Source organism: Phalaenopsis equestris, unplaced genomic scaffold, assembly GCF_001263595.1.
Source record: "Phalaenopsis equestris unplaced genomic scaffold, ASM126359v1 Scaffold000372, whole genome shotgun sequence".
Classification (NCBI taxonomy): domain Eukaryota; kingdom Viridiplantae; phylum Streptophyta; class Magnoliopsida; order Asparagales; family Orchidaceae; genus Phalaenopsis; species Phalaenopsis equestris.
Genome location: NW_018164814.1, coordinates 1740848 through 1753738, shown reverse-complemented (window position 1 = coordinate 1753738; position 12891 = coordinate 1740848). Strand labels below are relative to the sequence as shown.

Sequence of the window (12891 nt, the reverse complement as noted above, 5' to 3'; positions counted from 1 at the left end):
TGGACTAATCCTATGCTTGTTTGCTGAGTCTGCGGCTAGTTTGGGAGGATATCGGCTCACTTCGGAGCTCCCACGTTCCCCTCGCCTTAGGGCTAACATCTACACTTCAGCACCCAAACGATATGACCAAATTGTGGATTTTATTCTGTCCTACTAAAATCTCAAATTCTACGTCTGATAATATTATTTATTTATTTATTTGCACCCAACTTCCAAGGACATTGACCTCCCTGAATCTTGGATGTAATCTTTAATTTATTTGTAAAACTTAACATATTTTAACAAATCAATTGGTCATATTGAAAGTAAATTAAGATCGAAGTGAAAAGATCATCACAATTTCTTAAATATTTTTATGGCTTCACTAATTCAAATTACCATTTCACAAATCTCAAGACAAAGAGAAAGACAAAGAAAACCACTCAGATCTCATGGGGAAAATATAACAAAACTCGGATTTATAAATAAACATAAGTTTACAAAATAAGATTAAGTAAAATAAATAAAATAGACAACTTATCTCAAACTCTTTCCTTCCCAAGAAAACTCCTCGAAGTTCCTCTGAATCTCTTCCTTTCTTTACAACACAAAGAATTCCTCTTCGAAGCGGCAAGGAGGAAGAAATCTCTCACTTTCCCTCCACTCTTACAATCTCTCGAAGAGTTCCCTCTCTACAAGACTCTCTACACTTGTTTCACACTTCAATTTTGAGTCTCCCCCCTCTCCAGGACCTTTCTAACTTTCAGGAACTCTCTAATTTTTGGCCAAAATCTTCTTTTAAAGTTGTGGATGAACTTTCCCAAGAGTTGACTAAGCACCCCTCCAAAATTTGTCATTATTCAATGCCTAATTGGACATAACCGTTAAGCTCTCCGTCGACGGCCTCGAGGGCACCGTCGGCTGACCTTCTAAGTAAATTAATTATGGAGTCTAGGGAAATTCTCACCGTCGACGCCGTTGGGCACACCGTCGGCGCCCTAGTTCAATTCTTCACATTTTGGTCATTTTCGTTCCAAATTTGCTCCTTTTTGCATTTTTTTGCTGCAATGGCCCTAATTCATCATTCCTGCAACAAAACATCAAAAATACCTTTCATTAAGGTGCAATATCATCAAAAACAGTATAAAATAGGTATGAAAATCTCAACATATTTTTCTTTGGTCAGGTAGCCATGAGGATGACAGATAGCAGTTCTGCAGGTAAATCTAAACTGAAATGTGATGATATTCGTGATTTGATTTTGGCTGAGGAGGTGTGCATGAAAGATTCTGGTGAGATCTCAGGTACGAGTTCAACACTGAATGTTAATTTCAGAGGGAGATCACGGGACAGGAACTCAAATAGAGGGACATCAAAATCAAAGTCAGGTCGGTAGACAACCTGTTGTAATTGTGGCAAGGCTGGCCACATAAAGAGAAACTGTAAGCATTACACAACAAATAAGTGTACCGGGTGAAGACTGGGTGTGATGGAAGTAAGAGGTACAAGACTAGAATTGTTGAAAAAAACTTTCAGCAGAGGTATGATATTGCCCAAGCAGTGGAAGTAGTGAGCAGAGACAAGGGTAATCCAGGAAATAGCTTGAAGGTGCAAAGCTATGTTGACAATGTTGATATGTTAACAAAGGGTGTTACTCTGGTCTTCTGATGTGAAGACAGGACTTTGAGTTGCAGAGGTGGAAGATACATGTTTGAAGAAAAATGGTGACGCCGCCAGTTGAGGATATCAATTTGATGATCAAAGATCGTTCTCCTGGTGTGAATTTTCTCATCAAAGATTGTTCTTCTTCTATTTTTTTTTGCATCAAAGATCGTACTCCTATTTTATTTCTATATATATACAACAACAACTGATATATATCACAACATAGATGTCTAACGCATAAATTTTACATTTTAATATTTTCGGTTTACCATTTTAATATCATATAAAAAATCATTAAATACACCTTTTGTTCATAAATAATTTGAGATATATATAAAAATTGAAGTTTTAGTTATAATAACGATGTATTTTTTGTATGATGCTAACAACTTGAGCAATTTGAGCAATATTTATGTGTAAAAATAAAAATTTTAATTATGCTATGTAAATAGACGACAATTATGTGGTATGTCTATAAATGCCCCATTTTTATAATATTAATCCTATGCTTTAATTTTTAATTTCTTGAAAATTTAACCGTTGCAGGTACTCAACGACGAGATATTAGCCATAAGGGTGTCGATGGCCCTCCTCCTCACCTTTATCACAACCCCAGCAGTCATAGCGCTCTACAAGCCTGCCCGCCCAACCCGCCTCCCTAACCACCACCGGAAACTTCAGCGCGCCACCTCTTCTTCACCTTCTTCCTTCTCCGACGACCCAAAAGAACTCCGCATCCTCACCTGCATTCACGGCTCCAGAGACGTCCCCGCACTCATCAACCTCCTCGAAACCATCCGTTGCGCCACACCAAAATCTTCCCTCAAACTCTATATCCTTCAGCTAATCGAGCTAACCGAACGTTCCTCATCCCTTACAATGGCTCGCCCACTCGTCGCAACCGCCTCACTTTCCGTAATCCGCTCCACCGTGACTCTCCGTGCGACAAAATCACCTTCACTTTTGAAGCCTACGCCCAAATGGGTTGCCTTCGAGTCCGGCCAATGACCGCCGTCTCCGCTATCATAATAATGCACGAAGACGTCTTAGCAATTGCAGAAGAAAAAGGCGTTTCGCTCATCATTCTTTCGTTCTACAACCGCTGGCTCGGCGGACAGGTGAAGAACTTGGGCCATGGCTGGCGTGCTTTGAATCAACGGGTGCTGAGAAAAGCACTGTGCTCTGTTGTTGTGTTGGTGGACAGGGGACTAGCACAGGCTGGGTCCGTTCGAGAAATCTGCGTCGTATTTTTCGGAGCGTCGGATGAACGCGAGGCTCTGAAATTTGCTGGAAGGATGGCGGAGCATCCCGACATCGGTGTTAAAGCCGTTAGGTTTGTTGCAGAGGGGCCTGACTTCATGCTCCGGCGTCTGCGAAAAAAAGTTTGGAAGAAAGCTACACATTTTCGACGGCTGTGATAGATGGGAAGAGGGAGAAAGAGCTGGATGAGGTGGCGGTGGCAACGTTCCGGCAGCGGTCGGATGGTGCGGTGATGTTCGAGGAAAGGAAGCCGGAAGCAGGGGGTGCGGGGGTGGGCGGTGTTCTTGAGGCGGTGTTGGGGATTGGGAGGAGTGGAAAATATGGGGTTTTGATTGTTGGGAAAGGGAGATTTCCTTCGTTGATGGTGGCGGAGCTCGCCGGAAAGGCAACGGAGCGCTGACTTCGACGGCTAGCGGGGTGGTGACTTTTGACAGAATTTATTAATGGTGTATGACTCATATACCTTAATTGGGGTCGAGAGGTCTGTCCTGATCCTGTTCGTCTACCGTTATAACATTTTGTTTAAGAAAGTAGCTTTCTAGGATACCCTAATGAGGGTAACATTTTCTCATTTGTCAGCCACTCATTTTATTTTCTCCATAGCCATTTTTTCCTTGTAAAAAATAATTGTTTTGTAAAATTTTTCTTGTTGTCAAATAAATATTAAGAAAATCTAACAGTTAACTAAAAACTATCTTGTAGATTCGTTATTGTTGTTTTTCTTATTTTTGGCTTATGATTTTGTTTTCTCTTACAAATTTCTTTTTTTTATTAAAATAACTCCAGCCGTCCCTTGATGCTTCTTTGAACATCCCAAACACAAAATTTTTCCATTTTAATCAGAAAAGAAAACTCTCTTTCACAAGCATTTTAATTTGGTCGGCCAAGCCATGCCGACTGCATTCCCTTCATTATAAAAGGTGGATGAGAGCGCCCAAATGAATTCATTGGGAGGCCAATTCCACAATGGAGTTCTCATGCAAACTCTTCCTTTCACTTCTCCTCCTCCCAATGATTGCAAGATGCAGCGCCAACTTCATCGGCCAGGAATGCGGCGAAAACTTCAGCATTAGCACCTACAGCACGCTGCCAGACTGTTGGTTTTGAAAGCCAAACTTTAAACATCAACAAAAATGAAGAAAATTTTTAGTACTTAACACACCATTTTTAAGGAAGCAGAGCGACAAATTGTTCAGGAGAGTACACAAAAAAGTGTTGTTACTTCTTTGAATTTAAATAGCACTATAAATAAAAAGCTTTCAAATGTGGGACTAAATTTTATTCGAAAAATTCCAAAACGTGTGTAAGCTTCTACTAGACTACTCTCCCCACCTCTAAATTGTAAGGCCCAATTTCAAACAAACCACCCAATTCTTATGTATATACATATCAAAAACCTAAAGTCTTATCTTTACATCTATACCAACTAAATTATTCATATTACATAAAAAATATCATAATTTTAACTTCTAGAAGAGAAATACATATGCTTATACATAATTAAATAAGGTGGTATGTAATGTAAAAATTGAAGATTAGGTTTTAGATATGTAAATAGATAGGAAATGAATGGTATGTACGTAAATCTTCCAAAAGTTAAAAATAACATCATTTTATAGTCATTGTTTTATTGTTTTATTAAAAACAACAATAGTTTGCATAATCCCAATATATATAACTTTTTTTAGAGATATTTAAGTGAAGCAAAATATAAATAAAAATATGAAATAAAAGTATAGTTATTCTGATCCTAATAAGCTTCTGATCAGCAACTTATCCGGATAAGCTGGTTATCTGTTTAATTTGTGTTTTTTGAAAACAGTTGATTGTTTCTCCACAAATGATCATTCTGCCCCTGTACAGTAAAAGTGTCTGCAACAGAACTGTCATAGCAAAATATTTGAACAATGAAAAAATCATATTGGTATTAGCAGATTTAAATTTGATCAAATAGGATTTAAATTGTATTAAATTTTAATTCTAACAAGGTGAGACCAAGATTGGCTTCCATGAATCAAGTCAATTTTTTTTTGAACCAAATGTCGAACTTTTGTATTTTTATGAATTTTTTCTCATAATCACCACTTATTAAGGAATCATGTTAAATACATTCCAATAACACGGTTGTATGTAATCAAGTGATACAGGAGCATCAGAATTGACACCCAAATACAAGCAATGCCAATTGGTTAGATTTGTCTGCTTACATGTGTATCTTCCCAGTGATGAACATAGAAAATCTGAAACCATTCGAGCCTTCAATGTTGGAGACGAGACGTTATATCAAATTGATAGATCTAACAGTGGTGCGCATGGATATTCTGCTTATAACAATGGTGTAATTAAATCTATAATCTGGAAAAAGTCATCCAATTTAGAAGTTTTGTTATTGAATTTCTAATAGACTAGTAACCCAACAATCGCTCCGAACCAGCCTTCTATCTCGATACATAAAGCTTAAATCCTACAAGTCCTGTAGGATAAGTCCATGTTGTCCAGCCAATGCATTTACCAAATTGTTCATCTACTGCATCACTCTCAGATATTACATTGTTTTATTTTTCCCGGCCTTCCACTTGTGAACTGCAAAGCATATCTGTATAACAAAATGGAATTATTAATTCAATTATATAGCTTTCGACACGCATTTTAAATTGCAGGCCAAGCTATGTCTCTCTCCCAACTTCCAGGAAACAGGAAATGATTTACTTCAATTCCTTCATTATAAAAGGTGAATGATAGTGCTCAAATGAGTTCATTGAGAGCCAAAAGTAGCAATGGAGCTGTCATGCAAACTCTTCATATTAGTTCTCCTCCTCCCAATAGCTGCAAGATGCAGCACTGATTCCATCTTTCAGGAGTGTGGTAAGAACTTCAGCATAAGCAGCAACAGCTTGCTGCAAGATAACATCAACAATGCTATTTTTGGCCTCTTAACAAAGACTGCTCTCTATGGCGCCGCTACGGCATCCTATGGTGTAGGCACTGACACTATTTATGGTCTCACTCGTTGTCGAGGGGACATTAGTCGTGAGATATGCTCTGCTTGCATCTTAGACGCAACATATAAGATCCGAACAATCTGTCATTTTTCCGCTGAAGCGCGAATTTGGTATGAGTATTGCTTCCTTCGTTACGATTCAAACAATTTCCTAGGATTCTTAGACACCAGAAATACCAATGTATGGTATACATCACATATAGCAGCGGATCCTGTGAACTTTGATCAAGCTGTTGGGAGATTATTAGAAACAGTGAAAGTGGCCGCCGCTGCGGGGGATAAAAAGTTTGGTCGAGGTGAGAATTTTGTTTATAAGTCTAATATTACTATTTACGGAATGGCACAGTGTACCCCTGATCTTCAAGAATCAACATGCAACCAATGTTTAGATGCATTATTGGAGGTTATGACAAGGAATTGCAAATATCACTTAGGCTGTTATGTTATTAGTACTAGTTGCGTGTTGAGGTATGAGATTAATGATTTTCTCTTTCGCGACATAGCTCCAAGTCCGAAAGCATAAGCAGCCACTTTTCCCTATACTCTGTTTCGTCGGAACAATAATATGAGTTGTTATGCATTTTTTTTCTTAAAATTTAAGAAGTCGAGTTAAGTTGTCGTTGGATGTCTTTATTGGCCATCTGGTTGGACCACTCTTTTGATTTTAATTAATGTATTTGTGTTATGGTTGCTTTCTGTCTTGTTTTAGAATGCATCAAGTACTTCCTGTGCCACTTAGTTGCGAATGATAAATTCAAGAAGAACCATGATATGTTATCATTGTGGCATTTTATAAAGAATCCTGAGGAATGCTTATCAATTAAATTATAATATCTTTATAATTATAATTGTAAACTTGGATGTTTGTTCTCTTGAAAGATTTGTCATTCATTTTCACCTTCGTAATATGTAAATGAAGGTTCCTTTTAAAATAGAGTATAATTTTTATGGCTAATTAGATGTGTTGATTTGACTTGGAATTAAATCCTTAATGTAATCCATGGTGCATGCGTGTGTGTGTGTTTGTTCTCGTAAAAGATTTCGCATTGATTTTCAACTTTGTAATCTGTAAATGAAATTTAAAAAAAAAACTAAAGTCTAATTTTTATGGCTAATTAGATGTGTTGATTTAACTTATAATTAAATCTTTGATGTAAATCCATTGTGTGTGTGTGTGTGTGTAAAAATAGATGTCTCATTTGGGATTGAAATATATAATTCCAATCAGCAAGTGTTGATATGTCATTAATATTTTTTATCATTTAGCACGATTCTTGAAATATTTTTTTAGCGAGAATTATTCAAACTCAAATTAAAAGTCATTTCAAACTCCGATTTTAGCAAACATAGATTCAAGCTGATTGTCCGACGAAACAGACTCAATGAAACGGGAACCAATTCGAGTTGGATCAAGCCGTTAAATGACATTTGAAAACATTGGATGGTTAATTGGAGGGTCAAACAAATTTCAAATCTTAGAAGCTTCAAGTAAAATGAAGTCTCTCATTGAGATGATTCTAACAAATCAAATATAAGGCAATTTTGACATCGTTAAGTCACTCAGATGTTCTTAGAACACCGTCTAATGGAGGGAACTTCTTGAGTCGTCTATTGGAGTGGTTTTGACTCATTCATTATTTGCAGAGAGAATCTCCTAGACATTATAAATAGAGTACTACCCCATTCATGATAGTGGGGAGGGGAGTAAGAGTTGAAGCTAGAGCTTGATTGGGGGAAGAGTTGAAGCTAGAGAAGAATAGGGAGAAGAAGTAGCCGAATTCTATTGTTGTTTTGCACTAAAGACCAGGAAAATACTTTCTGCTTCAATATCGTCAAACACCTTCAACAACCGTTCATAGTTCGTCGTTGACCACTGTCGATCACCCCCTGTTCATTGAAATTAATCCTCCTAAGTGCGACATACGCTGTAGAGTAACGAAGCATCTTACAAAGTAACGATCGTATTTATGAAATAATGAAGCATCATATAAAGCAATTCACTCAAAAGATTATAAAACAACGCACCCTGAAGACAGTGCAAAGGGTAACCACCATATAGTGCAATATCACACACTAAATATGGTGTAACTCACCATAATAACTGCTTAAAACCGTCTTACTTATAATAGAGTGACCTACTCTGGACTTATGAATTTCTCTCCTCATAGCTTTGCAGTATGGCCTACATGTCGGCTAGTTTAAGCTACTACAACTCCCTACTATAGCCTATGCAACCAACTACGTCTTGTGTGGCCCACAACTTATGCAGCTCCCAACTCTGACCTTTGTGACCTGTGTACGATATTATGGCTCACCATTATAGTCTACATGTTCAATTACAACATATGTGACTTACAGCTCATGCACTTGCCAACTTCAACATCCATGGCCCACGTACGTTATTAATATAGTTCACCACTACGGTTTACATGACTCACAACTCACACAACTCTCATCTCCAACCTATATAAATTATTTCAGCTAACAATTATAGCTTATGTGACCAACTACAATCAACATGACTTACATATCACGAAGTTCCAAATTCTGGCCTCTGCAGCCTATATAAACTATTACAGCTCACCAATACAGCCAATGCGACTAAATATGGCTTACATGGGTCGAAATGCATGCAGATTCCAACCTCAACATCTGTGGCCTATGGGCATTTTTACAGTTCTCTGCTACGACTTATGTGACCAACTATGACTTACGTGGCTCACGGTATATGTAGCTCCCAACTATGGTCTCTGCAGCCTACAGACATTTTTACAGCTGCCCTCTATGACATACATGACCAACTATGACTTATGTAGTTCATAGCTCATGCAACTACCAACTTCAGACTACAACCTATTGAGTGCTAATGCCGCTCCCTAATACAGCTGATGCGGCCAACCGATGCTCCTAAAGCTGCCATCTACAACCTACATAATGAACTTCTATCACGATTTTCAACCATGGCTTCTGACATAAGATGAAGCTACAACCACCCCGCCGCTATAACAATCACCACAGACTATGATCGTTATAGTGATCGACTACGGCCTTCACGACCTGTTACAACTACTATTAAAAAACTATTGTTCTTCATCTACGAAGACCAACTTTGAAACTCACATTCTCTTATTCTAAAGAATAGTGAACATCTATGTTTACAATTATATAGTGGATTACTTTATCTAAACTAGGCCCCATAATCTCTTCCCTGTTCTAGAGTTTTTTTCGACGTAAAAAGTAGATGTGTCTCATCCTATTGCCATTTTTTTTATTATATATTGGTGTTGAAATCATAATTTATTACCCCATTTAAAATCTTTCAGCACACATTAAATATAAATATGACAAACTACCCAAAAAATAATAATAATAATTATTATCACATCTATAAATTATATTTTAAAATTATACTTTAGCAATGCCTCGTTTGGGATTAAAATATACAAATCCCATCAGCATGTATAACTACGAAATACGGTAAACCATACACAGCGCTGCAATTATACATACTAGAATAATATTCACTGCTAATATTCACAATGGGATCTTAATGGTTTATTTGCTTCGGTAATAGTAGTCACCCTAAATAAAGCCTAAAGCGAAATCCAACGGCCAAAATCTCACCCCGATACTCTTTCCTCCACATCAATGACCGTCGCCTCGCCATCGCCATTGAGGACCATGGAGACCGGAGTCTCTTCGGAATGCACCGCATCGTGCTGTTGAATCACGAGCACTGACGACACCACCCCGCTAGCCGTCGAAGTCAGCGCATCCCCCACCGGCCCAAGCTCGGGGTGCTCCGTTGCCCTTCCGGCGAGCTCCGCCACCATCAGCGAAGGAAATCTCCCTTTCCCAACAATCAAAACCCCATACTTTCCACTCCTCCCAATTCCCAACACCGCCTCAAGCACACCCCCCACTTCCGGCTTCCTTTCCTCGAACATCACCGCACCATCCGTCCGCTGCCGGAACGTCGCCACCGCCGCCTCATCCAGCTCTTTCTCCCTCTCCCGATCCATCACCGCCGTCGAAAACGAGTAGCTGTCTTCCGAACTTTTCTTTGCAGACGGCCGGAGCATGAAGTCAGGTCCCTCTGCAACAAACCTAACGGCTTTAACACCGACTCCGGGATGCTCCGCCATCCTTCCAGCGAATTCCAGAGCCTCACGGTCATCCGGCCCGCCCAAAAATACGACGCAGATTTCTCGAACGGACCCAGCCTGCGCTAGTCCCCTGTCCACCAACACAGCAACAGAGCACGGTGCATTTCTCAGCACCCGCTGATTCACAGCACGCCAGCCATGGCCCAAGTTCTCGACATCTCCGCCAAGCCAGCGTTTGTGGAACGGAAGAACGATGAGGGAAACGAGTTTTTCGTCTGCAATTGCGCAGACGTCTTCGTGCATTGTTATGATAGCGGAGACGGCGGTCATTGGCCGGACTCGAAGGCGACCCATTTGGGCGTATGCTTCGAAAGTGAAGGCGATTTGGTCGCGCGGAGAGTCTCGGCGGAGCAGGTTACGGCGGTTGCGACGGGTGCGGCGAGCCATTGAAAGGGATGAGGAACGTTCGGTGAGTTCGATTAGGTGAAGGATATAGAGTTTAAGGGAAGATTTCGGGTTGGCGCAACGGATGGTTTCGAGGAGTTTGATGAGTGCGGGGACGTCTCTGGGGCCGTGAATGCAGGTGAGGATGCGGTGTTCTTTTGGGTCGTCGGAGAGGGAGGAAGAGGAAGAAGAGGTGGCGCGCTGAAGTTTCCGGTGGTGGGGCGTGGTCATAAACGTGAGGAGGAGGGCCATCAGGACCATTATGGCAAATATCTCGTCGTTGAGTACCTGCAACGGTTAAATTTTCAAAAATATAAAAACTAACAATAATATAAAAATGGGGCATTTACATACATACCACATAATTGTCGTCTATTTAGATAGTAACATTTAAATTCTTATTTTTACACATAAATATGCTCACATTGTTAGCATCATATAAAAAATACATCGTTATTATAACTAAAACTTCAATTTTTTATATATATGTCAAATTATTTATGAAACAAAAGGCGTATTTAATGATATTTTTTATATGATATTAAAGTGTAAAATTTATGTGTTAGATATCTAAGCACATAGGAATTGGGAGTTATGTTCAGTCTGCTTTTGCCAAGATAGCACGAGATAATTTGGTTTTCAACTAACCTTTCTTAAACATGGATGCAAGGAGCATTAATGGAAGCGCATTAACGGTAGTAATTTAAAAATAATAATCAAATATTAATTCTTCATACAGTTTTTAACCATTCAATTTATTTTTTTTTAATTTTAAATATTAACTTGAGTTCAGATACAAATACCTTCTTTTCCTTGCCGATGTTGAGAACTATCAGCTCAACAAGGCCTTTAGTATTCATCAACACTCCGAGCGTAAGCGCCTCCCTCGCCGGCATCCGGCAAGCCACCGCCACCACAAAGGTCCCAACGATCTTGCCCACACAAGCCGTCCCAACAACTAGCACAAGCAATCCCCATGCCTCCCCTCCCTTAATCGTCGCCACGTTCGTCTTCAACCCACTCGACGCAAAGTAAAGCGGCAGCAACAATCCCGACACAAAATCCTCAATCCTCTCCATCAACCTTCCCCCAAACTCCCCTTCTTTCGGCACCATTAGCCCAAACACAAATGCGCCAAATATTGAATGTATACCAATAAAATCGGTCACGAAGCCGGAGAGCAAAACTCCGGCGAGCGTAAGACATATCCACGCCTCGCTTTCCACGCCCTCCTCTAAAGCTCGCCGCGCCACCCACGTCATCGCCGGTCTCACAGCTGCTATTTGAACCGCGACAAAAGCAAGCCCGGAGAGCAGAACCCAAACTGAAGCCAATGGGCTGGTGCTCTGATCGCCGGATAACGCGACCGCGAGCGCGAGTAGAACCCATGCGGCGACGTCATTGAACGCTGCGGCGGAGAGCGCGGTTTCGCCTAGCGGGGTTGTGAGGAGGTTTAGTTCAGCGAGAATGCGGGCGAGGACCGGGAATGCGGTGATGGAGAGAGCAACTCCCATGAAGACTAGAAACGGAGCGTATGCGGCTTGATCAGCGTTGGAGACTCTGTTGCGGAGGATAAAGGCTACGCCGACGCCGCAGGCGAAAGGGAGGGAGATACCCGCCGCAGCAATGGAGAGAGAGCGGCGGCCGGGTTTCGGCGAATGGAGCGAAGGTCGAGTTCGAGGCCGACGAGAAAGAGGAAAAAGAGGAGGCCAATGCTGGCGACGGTTTCCATGATGGGAGTGCTCCATGGAGGAAAGAGGAGGCGTATGTAGGATTCGTTGCGGCCGAGAGCGGAGGGGCCGAGGAGTATTCCGCCGATGATTTCGGCGATGACTTTTGGTTGGCGGATGGGTTTGAGGAGGAAGGCGAGGAGGCGGCTGAGGAGGAGGATGAGGGTTGTTTGAATGATGAGTAGAGGGAAGGTGAAGTGGAGCGGGTCGTCGTGCTGCCATATGCCGTTTGATGAGGTCTTTATGGATGTTATGTTCACCGCCATTTCTCTATTGCTGAAGAGGTTGGGAGTTCGGCTCTTTGTTTGGGGAGGGAGAGAGAATGCGCGTGAGGTTTATAAGGAAAATTAGAGAACGGACACTTGGACTAAGGAAATGTAAAGAGAAGATTGTCATACGAAGAAGAAACATGAGAGGGAAAGGAGACGGATTTCACGTGAATTCATGAGGGGAAAGGGGTGTAAACGAGCCAACGGGGAAAAGCTCTAAAACTAATTAATAATTCCTATGACTATCTTCTCTTGGACGTCACCATCAAGAATAAGTAATTCTCTTAAAATATAAACATGATCATCTGAAAATCTTATATATAATTCCTATTTGCTAATATATTCAACACCTACATTTTATATTTTATTTTTACAACGCTCACAAAAAAACGCTACGATTATTTAAATATGAAATGCACATTTTAATGCATAGCTAA

At 40.5% G+C, this 12891-nt stretch overlaps 2 protein-coding genes and 1 pseudogene across 2 annotated transcripts; 2 read left to right on the top strand and 1 right to left on the bottom strand.

Moving 5' to 3' along the window:
- The window catches only part of LOC110026489, a 5861-nt pseudogene extending 2384 nt beyond the window's left edge, over positions 1-3477 (top strand).
- Positions 3478-5681: 2204 nt separating this feature from the next.
- On the top strand, positions 5682-6428 carry LOC110026405 (cysteine-rich repeat secretory protein 55-like). Its single transcript, XM_020727325.1, has one exon. It carries the CDS (start codon positions 5682-5684, stop codon positions 6426-6428), a length of 747 nt encoding a protein of 248 aa, XP_020582984.1.
- Positions 6429-9332: 2904 nt separating this feature from the next.
- LOC110026395 (cation/H(+) antiporter 20-like) lies at positions 9333-12657 on the bottom strand. Its single transcript, XM_020727313.1, is given in 3 exon segments — positions 9333-10743; positions 11259-12101; positions 12104-12657. Coding segments are annotated over 3 exon segments (2409 nt in total). The 5' UTR covers positions 12452-12657; the 3' UTR covers positions 9333-9525.
- Positions 12658-12891: the final 234 nt, after the last annotated feature.

What these genes read in the sequence shown, in the direction of transcription:
- LOC110026405 (XM_020727325.1), top strand. Translation starts at nt 5,682, where the DNA reads ATGGAGCTGTCATGCAAACTCTTCATATTAGTTCTCCTCCTCCCAATA.